The sequence below is a fragment of the Hippocampus bargibanti genome, linkage group LG03, assembly GCF_051943395.1.
Source record: "Hippocampus bargibanti isolate YZ-2025 linkage group LG03, ASM5194339v1, whole genome shotgun sequence".
In the NCBI taxonomy this organism is placed as follows: domain Eukaryota; kingdom Metazoa; phylum Chordata; class Actinopteri; order Syngnathiformes; family Syngnathidae; genus Hippocampus; species Hippocampus bargibanti.
The window spans coordinates 4792379-4810874 of NC_142736.1; the positions used below are offsets into that span (position 1 = coordinate 4792379).

Sequence of the window (18496 nt, forward strand, 5' to 3'; positions counted from 1 at the left end):
CGTGGGCCAACTGGTGGCCAGGATGGGCCACGTGGAGTGCGAGTTGGCGTCGCTGGCGCGGGTCCTCGGCAGGCTGGACAAGATGGACCTCGGGATGCGGCCGTCCGACACCGGAGGTCAGTTGCCGTCGGCTCGCTTCCGACATGTCCACCAAATTGCCGACTTTGAAAATGGTCTTTCTCGTCCTTGCCATAAGCCGATAGTGATGTGTCGTTCGCAAACGAGCCGGTTCTTAGAGCCGGATCTGAAGTGAATGAAGAAAGCCACCAAGATAGCCATATAGCCAAGAGAAAGCTAAATAGAGAGAAAGCTAACTAGCTACAGCTAGTAGATAGCTAATAGATAGCCAACAGATAAGCTAAATAGATAGAAACTAGTTAGCCAGCTAGTAAATAGCTAATATATAGCCAACAGATAACTAGCCACCTAGATAGCCATATCGCCAATAGAAAGCTAAATAGGCAGAAAGCTAGCTAGCCAGCTCATAGATAGCTAATAGATAGCCAACAGATAGCTACCTAGATAACCAGCCACCCACATAGCTATATAGCTAGTAGATAGCTAATAGATAGCCAACAGATCGCTAGCCACCTAGATAGCCATATCGCCAATAGAAAGCTATATAGAGGGAAAGCTAGCTAGCCAGCTCGTAGATAGCTAATAGATAGCTCATAGATAGCTAATAGATAGCCAATAGATAGCTACCTAGATAGCCATCCACCCAGATAGCTATATAGCTAGTAGATAGCTAATAGATAGCCAACAGATCGCTAGCAACCTAGATAGCCATATCGCCAATAGAAAGCTATATAGAGGGAAAGCTAGCTAGCCAGCTCGTAGATAGCTAATAGATAGCTCATAGATAGCTAATAGATAGCCAATAGATAGCTACCTAGATAGCCATCCACCCAGATAGCTATATAGCTAATAGGTAGCTAAATAGATAGAAGATAGCTAGCCAGCTAGTAGATAGCTAATAGATAGCCAACAGATTGCTAGCCACCTAGTCATCCATATCGCCAATAGAAAGCTAAATAGGCAGAAAGCTAGCAAGCCAGCTCATATATACCTAATAGATAGCCAACAGATAGCTACCTATATAGCTATCCACCCAGATAGCTATATAGCTAATAGATAGCCAAACAGATTGCTAGCCACCTAGTCATCCATATCGCCAATAGAAAGCTAAATAGAAAGAAAGCTAGCTAGCCAGCTCATAGATAGCTAATAGATAGCCAACAGATAGCTACCTAGATAACCAGCCACCCAGATAGCTATATAGCTAATAGATAGCTAAATAGATAGAAGTGAACTAGCCATCTAGTAGATAGCTAATAGATAGCCAACAGATCGCTAGCCACCTAGATAGCTATATCGCCAATAGAAAGCTAAATAGAGGGAAAGCTAGCTAGCCAGCTCGTAGATAGCTAATAGATAGCTCATAGATAGCTAATAGATAGCCAACAGATAGCTACCTAGATAGCCATCCACCCAGATAGCTATGTAGCTAATAGGTAGCTAAATAGATAGAAGATAGCTAGCCAGCTAGTAGATAGCTAATAGATAGCCAACAGATTGCTAGCCACCTAGTCATCCATATCGCCAATAGAAAGATAAATAGGCAGAAAGCTAGTAAGCCAGCTCATATATACCTAATAGATAGCCAACAGATAGCTACCTAGATAGCCATCCACCCAGATAGCTATATAGCTAATAGATAGCTAAATAGATAGAAGATAGCGAGCTAGCTCGTAGATAGCTAATAGATAGCCAACAGATTGCTAGCCACCTAGTCATCCATATCGCCAATAGAAAGCTAAATAGAGAGACAGCTAGCTAGCCAGCTCATATATAGCTAATAGATAGCCAGCAGATAGCTACCTGGATACCCAGCCACCCAGATAGCTATATAGCTAATAGATAGCTAAGTAGATGGAAGTGAGCTAGCCAGCTAGTAGATAGCTAATAGATAGCCAACAAATCGCTAGCCACCTAGATAGCCATATCGCCAATAGAAAACTAAATAGAGGGAAAGCTAACTAGCCAGCTCGTAGATAGCTAATAGAATGCTCATAGATAGCTAATAGATAGCCAACAGATAGCTACCTAGATAGCCATCCACCCAGATAGCTATGTAGCTAATAGGTAGCTAAATAGATAGAAGATAGCTAGCCAGCTAGTAGATAGCTAATAGATAGCCAACAGATTGCTAGCCACCTAGTCATCCATATCGCCAATAGAAAGCTAAATAGGCAGAAAGCTAGCAAGCCAGCTCATATATACCTAATAGATAGCCAACAGATAGCTACCTAGATAGCCATCCACCCAGATAGCTATATAGCTAATAGATAGCTAAAGAGATAGAAGATAGCGAGCCAGCTCGTAGATAGCTAATAGATAGCCAACAGATTGCTAGCCACCTAGTCATCCATATCGCCAATAGAAAGCTAAATAGAGAGAAAGCTAGCTAGCCAGCTCATAGATAGCTAATAGATAGCCAACAGATAGCTACCTAGATAACCAGCCACCCAGATAGCTATATAGCTAATAGATAGCTAAATAGATAGAAGTGAGCTAGCCAGCTTGTAGATAGCTAATAGATAGCCAACAGATCGCTAGCCACCTAGATAGCCATATCGCCAATACAAAGCTAAATAGAGGGAAAGCTAGTTAGCCAGCTCGTAGATAGCTAATAGATAGCTCATAGATAGCTAATAGATTGCCAACAGATAGCTACCTAGATAGCCATCCACCCAGTTAGCTATATAGCTAATAGGTAGCTAAATAGATAGAAGGTAGCTAGCCAGCTAGTAGATAGCTAATAGATAGCCAACAGATTGCTAGCCACCTAGTCATCCATATCGCCAATAGAAAGCTAAATAGGCAGAAGGCTAGCAAGCCAGCTCATAGATACCTGATAGCCAACAGATAGCTACCTAGATAGCCATCCACCCAGATAGATATAAAGCTAATAGATAGCTAAATAGATAGAAGATAGTGAGCCAGCTAGTAGATAGTTAATAGATAGCCAACAGATTGCTAGCCACCTAGATAGCCATATCGCAAATAGAAAGCTAAATAGAGAGAAAGCTAGCTAGCCAGCTCATATATAGCTAATAGATAGCCAACAGATAGCTACCTAATAGCCATCCATCCAGATAGTTATGTAGCTAATAGATAGCTAAATAGATAGAAGCTAGCTAGCCAGCTAGTTGATAGGTAATAGATAGCCAACAGATTGCTACCTAGATAGCCAGCCACCCAGATAGCTATGCAGCTAATAGATAGCTAAATAGATAGAAAGCCAGCCAGCCAGCTAGTAGATAGCCAACAGATACCTAGCAACAGACAGCTAATAGATAGCTAGCTAGATAGCTAGTTAGCTAAGATACATGATTTTTGGTCGTTAATTAATTTAAGGCACAAAAAAAATTGAGGAGCCATTTGGGACCCCAAAGAGTCGGATCTTTTTAGTGAGCCGAGCCAAAAGAACCAGCTCTCTGAAAAGAATCCCATCACTAATCAACATTGTCGTCTTTGTTTACTCATTATGTGTGTGTTGTTTTTCATATAATTTTACATGATTTTTGGTCGTTAACTAATTTAAGGCACAAAAAAACAACTGAGAAGCCATTTGGGAGCCAAAAGAGCTGGATCTTTTCAGTGAGCCAAGCCAAACGAACGGCTCTGTGAGAAGAACTGGAATCCCATCACTCGTGTGTCCATGTGTACATTTTTGTGCTTTTGTGTCGCATTGTGTGTATTTAACGTGTGTGTGTGTGCGTCAGTGGTGCGCGGATCTTTTTAGTGAGCCGAGCCAAAAGAATCGGCTCTCTGAAAAGAGCCACAATTCCCATCACTATAAGCCGGCGCTCCCGCTGTCGAGACAGACCAAAAACAAGAGCGGTCGCCATTTTCATCCACGGCCGCTCACCTCACTTCACCTCAACTGTGTTTGGAAAATGTTTCAACCAGCTGGCGTGCCCCTTACCAGATGGCGGCGCTCCGGAGTCCTCCTCGCCGCAACGGTCGCCACTCACGCATCTCAACCGCGCCGTGGACACCGTGTGCCGGGACGACGGCAGACAGGCACGAGAGCTCCAATCTGCAACCTTCGCCTACCCGTCAAACTCGGGTTTGAACCCCCAAGCCTGATCTTAAAGGACAACCGACAACATTTTTTTGCTTCGTAACTGACATCAGAAAAACGTTTAATAATAATAATAATAATAATAATAATAATAATAATAATAATAATAATAATAATAATAATAATAATGTGGGTGAGCAGCGGTAGCCACATGCGGCAGCGTTCACTTAACCCGGAAGTAACTCAAATAGATAGAAAGCTAGCTAGCTAGCTAATAGATAACCAGCTAGCTGGATAGATAGTTAATGGATAGCCAGCTAGCTAATAGATAGCTAATGGATAGCCAGCTAGCTAATAGATAGCTAATAGATAGCCAGCTAGCTGGATAGATAGCTAGGTAATAGATAGCTAATAGATAGCCAGCCGAGCATGAAAAACCAAAACCCGAACAAATTCGGGAATGCCGCTCTACATCATATTGTCAAATAATAATAATAATAATAATAATAATAATAATAATAATAATAATAATAATAATAATAATAATACATTTCATTTATAAGCGCCTTTCAAAACTCTCAAGGTCACTTTATAGTCACTGGATAAGCTTTTCTGTTGGTGAGCGGTGGCAGCCAGCATTCACTCAACCCACTAATAGAAAGCTAATTAGCCAGCTAATAAAGATAATAATATAACAAATACATGTCATTTATAAGCACCTTTCAAAACTCTCAAGGTCACTTTACAATCACAGGATAAGGATATCTAATAGATAGCTAGCTAGATTATAGCTAGCTATCTATATGGCTGATATTTTTTGTCAAATGTAAAACACCAATAGAAATGACTAGAAGTCCCGCCCCCTTGTTCGTGACGACACGTTGGGTCACAAACTGCCTCGCTCCAGAATCAAAACAATGGCTTCAGAGAGTTCAGATTCAGTGAAGGTGCTTTCTTGTTACTCATCCAGTTATGAATATGATTCAAATAGTTCTGAAGAGGAAAGCATACATGTTTGCCATCGATTAAAGAAGTTCTTTCGTATCAATTCGAGTCGTCTGCAAGCGATGAAACCGGCGAAAATCTGGACTCCGATGTAGCGCACAGGAAATGCACAAGATGGCGCACAAGCTGCGTTTCGTCCAGTATATAAAGCAGCTTAGCAGAGCCGTAAAGCCGCCCGTGATTGGTTAAAATCCGTGGTAGAAGACAGAGGGGTGGGTTTTACACACACACACACACACACACACACGCACACGCACACACACACACACACACACACACACACACACACACACACACACAAACACACACACACACAAAGGAGACCGCCACACTTCAAACAAGCACACGAACATCAGCTGTTGAGACGAGAGAGAGAGAGAGAGCTCCGACAGCGCTATAGAGTAGCAAATGACAGTGGAAAGTGGATGTTTTGTCCAATCAGTGTGCTTCACTAATATGGCGATTGCTCTCTTTCACCAGGTGAGCTCACAGTGTGACTAAATGAGTAAACACGGTGTTTTCAGATGAAAAAAAGTACCCAAAATGCATTGTGTGTCGCTATCTCGGTCAGGGGCGTTCCCTCCGTGACGTCACATAGGGGATCGTCATCAACTCGAAAAGATACGTAAGATACGCTCAGTAGAAGTCATTTGAAGTCATTTTACAACTTATGGACGCAACTTGTCCAGAGGTGTCGGTTGTCCTTTAAAGCCGAAACCCAACAGCCTAAACCAGTTTTGGGCTACGCTCCCAAACCACCACCCGCGTTTTTAAGCTGTCTTTTAAACCCTAAAACTTTCCGGCTAGCCATTCCTTTTCACCGCCCCCCCCTCCTCCCGCAATTTGTTTTAATAATAATAGTTCATTTCTAAGCGCCTTTCAAAACTCTCAAGGTCACTTTACAGTCACGGGATAAAGTTTTTCTGTGGGTGAGCAGCGGCAGCCACACGAGCCAGCGTTCACTCAACCCATAATTAACTCAAATAGAAATTAGCTTATCTTGCTGGCTGGCTGTCTATCTATCAGCTATCTAGCTCGCTATACACTAGCTGTCTATTAGCTAGCTAGCTTTTTGCTATCTATTAGTTATCTGGCTGGCTACCCAGCCGGCTAGTTATTTGCTATCTAGCTGGCTGGTTATCGATCAGCTATCTAGCTCGCTATAAATTTGCTGTCTATTAGCTATTTAGATGGCTACCTATTTTCTATCTAGCTGGCTGGCTATCAGCTATCTACCTCGCTATCCACTCGCTGTCTATTAGCTACCTAGCTAGCTATTTGCTATCTATTAGCTATCTGGCTGGCTAGCTATTTGCTATCTATTCGTTATCTAGCTGGCTATCTATCAGCTATCTAGCTTGCTATCCATTAGTTGTCTATTAGCTAGCGAGCTGTTTGCTATCTATTAGTTATCTGGCTGGCTACCCAGCCGGCTAGTTATTTGCTATCTATTCGCTATCTAGTTGCCTGGTTATCTATCAGCTATCTAGCTCGCTATAAATTTGCTGTCTATTAGCTATTTAGATGGCTAACTAGCTGGCTAGCTATTTTCTATCTAGCTGGCTGGCTATCAGTTATCTAGCTGGCTATCCACTCGCTGTCTATTAGCTACCTAGCTAGCTATTTGCTATCTATTAGCTATCTGGCTGGCTTGCTATTTGCTATCTATTCGCTATCTAGCCTGCTATCCATTAGTTGTCTATTAGCTAGCTAGCTGTTTGCTCTTTAGCTGGCTAGCTATTTGCTATCTATTTGTTATCTAGCCAGCTGGCTGGCTACCATCTATCAGCTATCTAGCTCGCTATAAATTTGCTGTCTATTAGCTATTTAGATGGCTACCTATTTTCTATCTCGCTGGCTGGCTATCAGCTATCTACCTCGCTACCCACTCGCTGTCTATTAGATACCTAGCTAGCTATTTGCTATCTATTAGCTATCTGGCTGGATAGCTATTTGCTATCTATTTGCTATCTAGCTGGCTGGCTATCTAGCTTGCTATCCATTAGTTGTCTATTAGCTAGCTAGCTGTTTGCTCTTTAGCTGGCTAGCTATTTGCTATCTATTTGTTATCTAGCCAGCTGGCTGGCTACCATCTATCAGCTATCTAGCTCACTATCCATAAGCTGTCAATTAGCTAGCTAGCTTGCTATATCCTCCAAACATGCACAAGTACACACTCAGGCAACACGGACGACGCGCGACTTTGCTTTTGTGTTTGCAGTCGTCGGCGCGGAAGCTGCGGTATGCCTTCACCCTGGCGGCGGGACTGCCCGAGGCCGCGCGACGCACGCTGCGGGAATCCCGCTTTACTGCAACCTGCGACGCGGCGCGCAAAATGGGAAGCGGTACCGACACCCAACGGGAGACGGCGCCGACGGCGTGCAGGTCGGTAACGTAAACTCGCAGCCCAATCGCGTCTTAGTCGGGCCCGTTTGCGATTGTGTGGGCGCAGTCGGCGTCGGCCGACGAGCTGGCCTTCTGGTTGGCGGATGTCTACACGCCGGGATACGATTCGCTGCTGAGGCGCCGGGAGGCGGAGTTCCGCAGGGCCAGGATGAGGAAGCTGGCCGCCCTACTCGCCGCCACGTTGGGCGTCGTCCTGGTCATCGCGGTGTCCATCTGCGCCATCAAGCCTTGAGCGGCGTCGGGAGCGCGTCTTCGGCCAGAAGCGAGGGCGCTAGCTGGTCGATGCTAACGTCTGGTGCCCGCGTCTCATTGGCTGACATCCAACGTCCTGTTGACTGTCGAACGTTTTCCAAATCTGAAGTGGCGGAAGGCTTTTGGGCGTCGGGAAGACGTGACTGGGATGCAATTAAAGACGCCATTACAGGGCGACCTTTGCCGACATTTCACGATTGGTCGAGCGACCGACCGGAACATTCGCGACCTTTCCCAAGTGGCTTGAAGACACGTGACCACTTCCTGTTCATTAAGCAGCACAACTTGACACCCAAATGTCAACTTTTTATTGTATTGTATATGTATTTGGATCGCCCAACAAGAGCGACACCTCAAATGGCCAGCTACTTTTATAATAATAATAATAATAATAATAATAATAATAATAATAATAATAATACATTTAATTTCTAAGCACCTTTCAAAACTCTCAAGGTCACTTTACAGTCACAGGATAAAGTTTTTCTGTGGGTGAGCAGAGGCAGCCACACTCACCAGCGTTCACTCAACCCGGAATTAACTCAAATAGAAAGAAAGCTAGCTAGCTAGCTAATAGACAGCTAATGGATAGCAAGCTAGATAGCTGATAGCCAGAGGATAGATAGCAAATAGCTAGCCAGCTGGGTAGCCAGACAGGTAGCTAATAGATAGCAAATAGCTAGCTAGCTAATAGACAGCTAGTGGATAGCGAGCTAGATAGCTGATAGCCAGCCAGCTAGTTAGCTACTAGCTGGGTGTCCGTTGACGGCGCCGGGCTGGCCAACGTGCTCGGAGCAACGCGACGTCCATCGCACGCTCGCCGATGGCGAGGAGCCAAAGCAGACATAACAAATCGCAAAGATAGCTTCGGCCTTACGAACGGTAAATTCGCGAGAATATAATGTTGGCATACGAACTACTTTTCAGGAAAAACACGGAGCGCCACAATGAACGAGCCCGTTCTCCTAACAAGGAAACGCCAGCCGACTTTTTTTTGTCCTCTATTCCCTGCCCCCAGTCTTCGGTTAAAGCTGCACGTGATTGGTCAAGAACGCAGCAGAGGGGGTTACAGAAACAGAGCTGCAAATTAAAATAGGCAGACAACAGTGTGAGAAAATTGATAGAAAACAGTGAAATTTGGACTTCTGTACACCTGGTGCAAAAAGCTATCAACCCAGCTAAACAGAACACAACTGATGAGGAACTAGGTAAAATTATCGCAGAAAAAGCACGGCAATGTCACTTGGATATCGTCAAAAGGCAACCTGGAAGTTCGTCAACCATTGTTTTCAAGGCTAGCTGGTTCGAGAACTTTAAGCGTCGTACAGGGATTCATAGTGTCATTCGTCATGTTGAGGCAGCCAGTGATGACGATAAGCTTACAATGAATCATTCTGAAGATGGTGAAAGGCTGCGTTCCTCAAGTGTTTAATGCTGATGAAACCAGCCACTCCATTCAATCAACGACCATAACAAAGGTAAATAAAATAACTTTATTATACCGTTTATTTCTTTAATTACAATACCATAGCACATTTATTATACATAATATAAGGTATATTTTGTGTAGTTTTCAGGCTTAGAAAATTATAAAGTAGAAAATTATGTTTTATGGGGACTTGGGAACTGATTATTCTCATTTTAATGGTTTTCAATGGTAAATCACGGCTTGGGATACACACCTTTCGCCTTACACATACTGTCTGGGAACCAATTAAGTTCATAATCCAAGGTATCACTGTATTCCAAACACAAAAAGACAAGAAAACAATGTTTCAAGATGGGCTTGTGGCTGAGCGTGGTCGCCAGTTGCGGGCCAGTTGCGGGCCAGTTGCAATTCAACAGGCCTGAACGCGAGGGACTCTGAATTTGACAAACCAGCGGCTTGGATCCAGCAGTCTTCTGCAGCTGCGCCGTATTAAGCAACCCCAACGGCGGCGGCGCAGAAGGCGGGCCAACTTTGGCACTTGCGCTCCAATTCCGAGCCAATTTAGTGCTGGCCCGTCAACGCACCTCACGTGTCGTCAGCCAGTTCGAGCTCTCCAGATCAAGTCGGCTTGTAAACAGGCGACGATTTGCCATGACGGACTCGCGAGGCAGCGGCGCCGTTGTCATCGTTTCTCACCTGCCACTTGCTAACCGGCGACGACGGATCCCGCTTCACCCGCAACTTGCAAACTCGCGGCAGTTCGTCCGTCTTGGCGCGCGCAGACGCGCCGTCGTTTTTAACTCGCGACTTGTTGGCTCGCGGCGCCTCATCGCGTTTGACTGGCGGGATCTTGTGGGCGCGCCGCAACTTGTCATTTGGAGCCCTTTTGGGCTTGTTTGTCAGCAGCGAGTCGTCTTCAATGCGCGTTGTAGAGGCGTGAGCGAGCGGCGTCTCGGCAAGCGGCGCCGAAGCGTCCTCGCGTCGGCGCGAGCGCTTCACCTTTGACCGCCGGCGGTTCGCCCGCGGCGTCTTGGCGGCCGGCGCCGACGCCTCCTCGGGTCGGCATGAGTACTTCACTTGCAACCGGCGCCGATGCGCCCGCGAGGACCGCTGGCGGACTGGCGCCGGCGGGTCGTCGCGAGCCGCCGCCAGCGACGGTCCGCCGCCCGCTCGGGAGGAGTCGCCGTCACTGTGATGTGACGGCTCGTTCATTTGCGTCGACTTGTGCGCGCCGTCGGGGTTTCCCGACGGCAGCTTTTCAGCGCCGGAGGGGGGGCCACGGTCCGGCCAGGCGCAGACCTGTCCGGGGGGGCTGCTTTGCTGCAGGGAGATGCGCATCACTTCCGGATCGATGCGATTCATTCGGAAGAAGAGGCACATTTTATACCAGGGGGTCTTCTGAGCGTGAACCTCTGGACCCGGATCGGGACCGCCGGGCTCACGCGGAGCCACGGTGGCCGGGACCGGATCTGCTTTCTTGTTGGTCTTGAACAAGCGACACAATTTCCGCCAGCGGGCCTTTGGCCGGCCATCCCGACCTGGATCGGGAGGCTCGTCTTTGGTCGCAGCAGAACTGGTCGGAGCGCCCGTGGTCATTTTGCCGCCAAGGTAGCCGCAGAGCCTCTGACGCCAGTTCCTTGACTCCAGCGGTTGACCCGAATCAGACCCACGCCGTGTCTCTTCCTTCTCCAAGGTGCTGGTTGGACAGGACTTCATTTTGTCAAAGCTGTCGCTCACGCTGAAAGGAAGCAAAACCAAAAGGTCAACACGCGGGGTTCTACGGGAGCAGGTCCACAAGTGTGACGGCGCGACCCGGCCTCAACCGCCTCTGAGGAATTTGGCTTTCGGTGCAATTTCACCGACCGAAGCGTCATCTCCGTTTCAAAGGAATGGCAACTGGACGTTACCGAGGGCGGGCGAGCGCCTACGGGTCTCCTGCTCAGCTGCAGGTTGGCCGGGCCCTAATTCGGACTGAGCGACACCGGAGAAGGGGCAGCCCGCTTCCCCGATGGACTCGGCGTGCGTCGTCCCGGACACGGCGCGGAACCCCAAGTGGTCTTACTATGTGCTCGTGGCCTTGTGCCGGCTCAGGTGGCTCATGGTGAGAAAGGGGTGCTTGAGGGCGTCCTCGGGGGTGATCCGACGTTCGGGGTCCATCTCTAGAAGGCACTTGAGCAGGTCCACAAAGGCCTCACGATCCTCCAACTCCAGCGGCTCACCGACCTCCGGTTTGAGCTGCGTGCGCACAGACTCGCCATTAGCGTTTGCTTCGGAATTGAAAGGGGTAGGGGTGCTTTGCAATTTGGGAGGGCCGAGTTTGATGGACGGGGGCGAGCGGTCCAATTAGCACCAGCGGGGGACTTACTTTGACCAGATCGTCCAAACATTTGAAGGACCACGGCAGAGATTCCGGACGAACTCCAGTTTTGTCCTGGTATTCCCTCTCGGTCTGCAAACAAACACAGCGGCTTTAGCCTTTTGCGGAATCACATTTTAAGGCGCAAAGCTGACCAAGAGCCGCCATTTGGGATGATCGCCGTCATTGTCCCGGTCGCTCCTCTTGAAGTACTTGTGCGTGTTTTTGCTGGCGGTCAGCAGATGGTCGGGAATGCGACCCACCACCTCGATCATGCTCCGCAACTGCCAAGCGCACAAAGGCAAAAGGGAGCGTTGAGCTAAGAGGCGGGACCGGCGGGGCACCCAGACGGCTTACCATGTTGTAGTTGGAGTTTGCCAGAAAGAGGTAATTTCCCAGGTACAAAAATGACAGGACGCAGCCCAGGGACCACATGTCAATGGCCTCGGAGAAGGGGAGGCCCAGGGCCACTTCCGGCGCCCTGTTGGGGAAGCGGCGAGAGGTGACGCCCCTGGCGGGTTTTCCCGGGAACTCCACGCACCTGTTCCCCATAGGTTGCAGGGCCACGCCGTAGCTGAGGGGCGCGTCCACCGTGCAGATGGACAGTCCAAAGTCGATCAGCTTGACCCTGAAGGGCGCGGCGCTGTGGTTGACCAGCATGATGTTGTCCGACTTGAGGTCCGTGTGGATCACCCCGATACTCTTGAGGGCATCAAAAGCTGTCAGAAGCTAAACATAGATCAGACGGTTGATCTGCGGCAGGAACATGAAGGGGGTCACGTGTCCTCGATCGAGGAGAGCGGCCACCGCCGCTCAGGGTTTCCGTACCAAAGAGCAACCTAGCGGCGGTGGCGGCTCGAAAATGTCCAACCGGCTCCTTGGCCCAGAATCGTTGTCAAAGGCCTCGCAGCTCAGCTCGGTCGAGCCTAACCAGACCCCAACCCTAACCTTACCCCAAATCACCAATGAGGTCTCCGCCAAAAATCTTCCCCGACGCGTTTTATGGCCGACCGTGATCTGGTTCGCACGGTGGCTTTGCCCCGCTCCGTCCCCACTTTGCGTCCCAATCGAGTCTCACGAGTACCAGGAGTCCAAGAACAGGCAGGCTGCATCCGATCAGTCGCCCACCCACCTCTGGTGTCTACCTGTTGGGCGACGGGCCGGATGTCGTTGGGCGCAAAGGTCTTCCATTTCTTATCCAGCACCATGCTGAACAGGTTGGTGTCCAGGAGCTCAAAGACCAGACACGGGTGTCTGTTGAAGGTGAAGGTCTCGATGAACTCCACGATGTTCTTCTTGTCCGGGTCCAGCACGCTCACGATCTCCTGCATCTCGATCTGACGGTGGGAAAATGGGGCGGAGTGGAAAAGGCCGCTTACGCAAGGATTGGCGGTGGGACGGGAGGGGGTATGGATTCAAGTGCTCCGCTGACGATGGGCAGTTTGGGGGCGCGTCAGGGAGATTGGCCTCTATGAAATACTCCAACTGCTTTGAGAAGAAATTTGGATTGGAAAACGGAAGCCGTGGCAAGCGGAAAGGTTGCCATGGCTTCCATTTCCGAGGAGTTGATCCGCCCTGAGGAGCCTGGACTCAGGCACCAGAGGATCGTGTCAATCTTTTGAAGAACAAGTTCTTTGGATATTTGACGCCGGTGGTTACGATCAGAAACTTTTGAAAAGAAAACAAAGGAATAAATATCAACCGTGCACAACACTCGAATGAAGACCCACCTCGTTTTCAAACAGCGCATAGTTCTTGTGGACTTTGAGAGCCACATCCTTGGCGGTGGCCAGGTTTTTGCACTTGAAGACGTGGCTGCTGGTCCCTCGGTCCAGAAGCTTATGGACGTGGTAGAAGCCGCTTTTGCTCTCCACGATGGAACCTTCCATCTCAGCCAGATCCTGGGCGTCCTCCTCGGAAGAACACGCTGAAGAACATGCAGAGAACGCAGACTGCGCAAGGGTCAGATCCAACCAAAGCAAATGCGTCCAACCTGCACGCCGCCGAACGACCAGGGGCGCCCGGCGGGCCAGACCGAGCCCATCCAACCTACTCCTACATAGTCCTGTTCCATTGGACTAAAACTGCATCGAGGAGGACACATCCCAGACCGGAGAATATTGACAAAGGACACAAGGTACCGGGCCATGGCGAGTTGGCAAATTCTCACAAATAGGCTCAAACACCCGAGACTGGAGGCCTTGACCAGATGACAGAAGCTACTTTGGGAAAACGGTTCTGTCGAGACCAGATTTGCCACCTGGTAGTGGAGCGGAACCTGGCCCGGATAGCGTCGCGCTACTTTTGAGGACAGATGGGAGCTTATCCGAACTACAACCGGCACGCTTTCCAATGGACTTAATCTCACGCGGGGAAAACGGTTCCGTCGAGAGACCAGATTTGCCACCTGGTAGTCGAACGGAACCTGGCCCGGATGATGTCGCGTCCGGTGGGGGGCCAGGGGGATGGAGGCTTCGCCCGGCCCGAATCCCGGTCGCCCCGGCGTCTGGCCAGGTTCTGGTCGCAGCGCATGCCTACCTGTGTCATGTGTGGAGGATTTTGGGAGGGCGGCGGTGCGGCGGAGGGCGGCGCGATCGCGGATGACGGCGACGTGCACGGGGGCGACCAGGCAACATTGGACTTGTTTGTATTAAAAAAAATCCACTGACCCGGAAATCTTTGTCAGGGGGGTACAGTGAGAAAGTATCCCTTGTGTCACACGTCCGCCATCAAAGTTGGAAGATGTCATCAAGGTGTACCTCCGACATCATACCCCACTGATGACGTCGGGCGCTCGGTGATGTCACCCGGCTACGCCCCCTCCCCCTCCAACCAATGACATCGGCGGCCAGCTGCTCTTGGAGCGCTTCACAAATGTTCACAACGGAGCCATTCGCTAGCAAAGGAAGCAAGGTTTAAGACACCGTGCGGCAGCAAAAACGAGAACACCCCCCCACTCACACATTCCTGTTTCAATGGTTTTGTGAGGTCCGGATAACTCCAGATAAGGAGCGAGGACCACCGTTTCTGATAAGTTTAGAGAAGAACTAGTGTTCCATTTGAACACTAAATGTCACTCCACTTCAACTTCTTTAAAAACAAAGAAATAAAAAGTGGACGTGAAACTGAAATAACAACAGGAGTGAGGTCTCTGAATGGGTACATTCAAAGTCCTCACCCCTATTGTGAATTTGGTAAAAATATTGTTTTACTTTTTGTGGTATGAACTTTTTCCTCTTGTTAAACACACACACACACACACACACACACACACACACACACACACACACGCGAGTGCGCGTCTTGAAGTGCAAATTGATTCTTTTTAATGAGATTTAGAAAAAAATGTCAATGTGAGGCAACCAAGGGAAAAGGGCCGAAAGGTGGACGTGAAACGGCACGTTTTTTTACCACCAGTGGGCAACCAATTTGCCCTTTGATGCTCCAATTGGCAACGTGGCAATGGGGGGGCGGGGCCACTCTTTGGAGTCTTTTGATCCATTTTTGCCGCCCTCCTTCTATGGCTTTCTTTGGCACTCAAACGCATCGTGTGAAAAAAAAGGTAAATATCGAGGGAGGTATGCACGCACACCCGCATTCCAACACAAAAATGGACTTTGCATAGTTGCAGACATTTAAATGATCGCCAGTCCGCCAAATTTGAGCTTCGGCACCGGACGGAACGTGACCACGTCCTCCCAAATGAAATTTTTTTCCGTTACCGCCTTGTTTCAACCCCCTCGAAACCCCAAATTTTCTTGCATCCGGAACGAGAGAGAAAACAACAACTGCCAGGAAGTCACGTCATGCTTGTGGACGTGACATCACCGGACAGGAAGTGATGTCATGGCCGGTTGTTTGCAGCCTTAAGGAAGCGCTGTGACTTTTGCCTGCTCAAGTGACTCTGCCGGTGATCCGCTTGAGCGTCCAAGATGGAGGCCAGCATCCTCTGAGGGCGACAAAAAAGGGGCGGGGCATCAGAAAGCTGCTCTGGGGCTAGCACGTGCCGCGACGGCGCCAAGCACCTGAGCCGTGCTTGCGTCGCTCAAGTCAATGCTGCGAGTGGACGTCTGAGGATCCTTTTTGGGAAGTTTCAACTTGTGATGCTCCTGAAAGACACGCCATGAAGATGATGTCACTTGTGCGGCCGCCATCTTGAACGGCAACGCCACACTGTGCTAACAACTTATTTCCTGTCTCATGAATAATCATCCAACTGGAGCTTCTCTGGGACAACAAGCGAGTTCACATCCACAAAGTGCTTCTTTGTTGGGAAAATAATAATAACAACAATAATAGCATAACAATAATAATACATTTCATTTCTAAGCGCCTTTCAAATCTCTCAAGGACACTTTACAGTCACAGGATAAGCTGTTCTGCGGGTGAGCAGTGGCAGCCACACGTGCTAGCGTTCACTCAACCCGGAAGCAACTCAAATTGTAACTCAAATATTGGCTAGCTAGCAAGCCAATGAATAGCCAACAGATACCTAGCGAGATAGCCAGCTAGATACCTAATAGATAGATAGCTAAACAGCTAGCTAGCCAGCCAGATAGCTAATAGATAACAAATAGCGAGCAAATGAGAATAATAATAACAATCCATTTGATGTCTAAGCGCCTTTCAAAACTCTCAAGGTCACTTTACAGTGAGTCTGCGGGTGAGAGGGCAGCCACACGAGCCAGCGTTCACTCAACCCGGAAGTAACTCAAATAGATAGAAATCTAGCTAGCTAGCTAGCCAATCGATAGCCAACAGATACCTAGCTAGATAGCCAGCCAGCTAGATACCTAATATACAGCAAGCTAGCTAGCTAGCCAGCCAGATAGCTAATAGATAGCAAATAGCGAGCAAATGGTAATAATAATCCATTTGATTTCTAAGCGCCTTTCAAAATTCTCAAGGTCACTTTACAGTCACAGGATCAGTTTTTCTGCGGGTGAGCAGCGGCAGCTACACGTGCCAGCGTTCACTCAAGCCGGAAGTAACTCAAATAGATAGAAAGCTAGCTAGCTAATAGACAGCTAATGGATAGGGAGCTAGATAGCTGATAGCCAGCCAGCTAGATAGCTAATAGATAGCAAATAGCTAGCTAGCTAGGTATCCAGCTAGATAGCTAATAGATAGCAAATAGCTAGCTAGCTAGGTAGCCAGCTAGATAGCTTATATATAGCAAATATCTTGCTAGCTAGGTAGCCAGCTAAATAGCTAATAAATAGGTAGCCAGCTATATAGCTAGCTAGATAGCTAGCCAATCAATAGCCAACAGATACCGAGCTAGATAGCCAGCCCGCTAGATACCTAATAGCGAGCTACATAGCTAGCTAGCCAGCCAGCCAGATAGCTAATAGATAGCAAATAGCGAGCAAATGTGAATAATAATAATAATAAACCATTTGATTTCTAAGCGCCTTTCAAAAATCTCAAGGTCACTTTACAGTCATGGGATAAGTTTTCCTGCGGGTGAGCAGCGGCAGCCACATGCGCCAGCGTTCAGTCAACCCGGAAGTAACTCAAATAGATAGAAAGCTAGACGGCTAGCCAATAAATAGCCAACAGATACCTAGCTAGCCAATCAATAGCCAACAGATACCCAGCTAGATAGCTAGCCAGGCAGATAGCTAATAGATAGCAAATAGCGTGCAAATGATAACAATAATCCATTTAATTTCTAAATGCCTTTCAAAACTCTCAAGGTCACGGCGCGGCGCTCGTTACCTTGCAGCAGATGTTGAGTCTCGTTCCTTCGACGTTGGGGGGCGAGCAGAAGTTTTCAAACAAGCACTCCCAGTCTTTGTTGAAGTGGCCCACAAAGTCCATTTCCTTGACGCACAACACCCTCCTAGGCCAGACACCCGCATCAGCGCGACAAATAATAATAATAATAATAATAATAATAATAATAATAATAATAATAATAATAATAATAATAATACATTTGATTTCTAAGCGCCTTTCAAATCTCAGTTTTTCTGTATGTGAGCAGCGGCAGCCACACGCGCCAGCGTTCACTCAACCCGCAAGTAACTCAAATAGATAAAAAACTAGCTAGCTCGCCACTAGATAGCTAATAGATACCCAGCCTGTTAGCTAGCTAACAGATAGCCAAACGATAGCCAGCTAACTAGCCAGCTAGCCATTAGATAGCCAATAGACAGACAATCAGCCAGCTGGCCAATAGATAGCTTGTCAGCTGGATAGATAGCTAACAGATAGCCAGCTAACTAGCCAGCTAGCCATTAGAAAGCCAATAGACAGCCAGCCAGCCAGTTAGCCAATAGATAGCTTGCCAGCTTGATAGATAGCCAACACATAGCCAATCGATCGCCAGCTAACTCGCCAGCTGGCCATTAGATAGCCAATAGACAGCCAGCCAGCAAGTTAGCCAATAGATAGCTTGCCAGCTGGATAGATAGCTAACAGATAGCCAGCTAGCCATTAGATAGCCAACAGACAGCCAGCCAGCCAATAGATAGCTAACAGATAGCCATTAGATAGCTTGCCAGCTGGATAGATAGCTAACAGATAGCCAGCTAATTAGCTAGCTAGCCATTAGATAGCCAATAGACAGCCAGCCAGCCAGCTAGCCAATAGATAGCTTGTCAGCTGGATAGATAGCTAACAGATAGCCAGCTAACTAGCAAGCTAGCCATTAGAAAGCCAATAGACAGCCAGCCAGCCAGTTAGACAATAGATAGCTTGCCAGCTGGATAGATAGCTAACAGATAGCGAATCGATCGCCAGCTAGCCATAAGATAGCCAATAGACAGCCAGCCAGAAAGTTAGCCAATAGATAGCTTGCCAGCTGGATAAATAGCTAACAGATAGCCATCTAACTAGCCAGCTAGCCATCAGATAGCCAATAGACAACCAGCTAGCCAATAGATAGATTGCCAGCTGGATAGATAGCTAACAGATAGCCAACAGATAGCCAGCTAACTAGCCAGCTAACTAG

The 18496-nt window shown here is 48.0% G+C and overlaps 2 protein-coding genes across 3 annotated transcripts in view; both read right to left on the reverse strand.

The window, feature by feature from the left end:
* Window positions 1-9225: 9225 nt before the first annotated feature.
* Window positions 9226-14718, reverse strand: LOC148900098 (uncharacterized). 2 transcript variants are annotated; one of them, XM_088991577.1, is made up of 8 exons: window positions 13269-14718; window positions 12684-12875; window positions 12080-12267; window positions 11896-12019; window positions 11694-11822; window positions 11548-11631; window positions 11245-11417; window positions 9226-10920 (listed from the first exon to the last, which is right to left on the reverse strand). In XM_088991577.1, the coding sequence occupies exons 1-8, from the start codon at window positions 13425-13427 to the stop codon at window positions 9801-9803; spliced, it is 2169 nt and encodes a 722-aa protein (XP_088847703.1). In that variant the 5' UTR covers window positions 13428-14718; the 3' UTR covers window positions 9226-9800. The 2 variants fall into 2 exon arrangements, with proteins under 2 accessions (XP_088847703.1, XP_088847702.1); XM_088991576.1 differs by having other exon boundaries at window positions 11896-12267.
* A 123-nt stretch (window positions 14719-14841) lies between these two features.
* vps13c (vacuolar protein sorting 13 homolog C) overlaps window positions 14842-18496 on the reverse strand; it is a 72779-nt gene continuing 69124 nt past the window's right edge. Inside the window, exons 83-85 of the mRNA XM_088991736.1 lie at window positions 17260-17383; window positions 15564-15647; window positions 14842-15487 (exon numbers count right to left, since the gene is read on the reverse strand). Coding sequence (XP_088847862.1) covers window positions 15383-15487; window positions 15564-15647; window positions 17260-17383 — 313 coding nt within the window. The 3' untranslated portion in view covers window positions 14842-15382. The remainder of the gene's footprint in view (window positions 15488-15563; window positions 15648-17259; window positions 17384-18496) is intronic.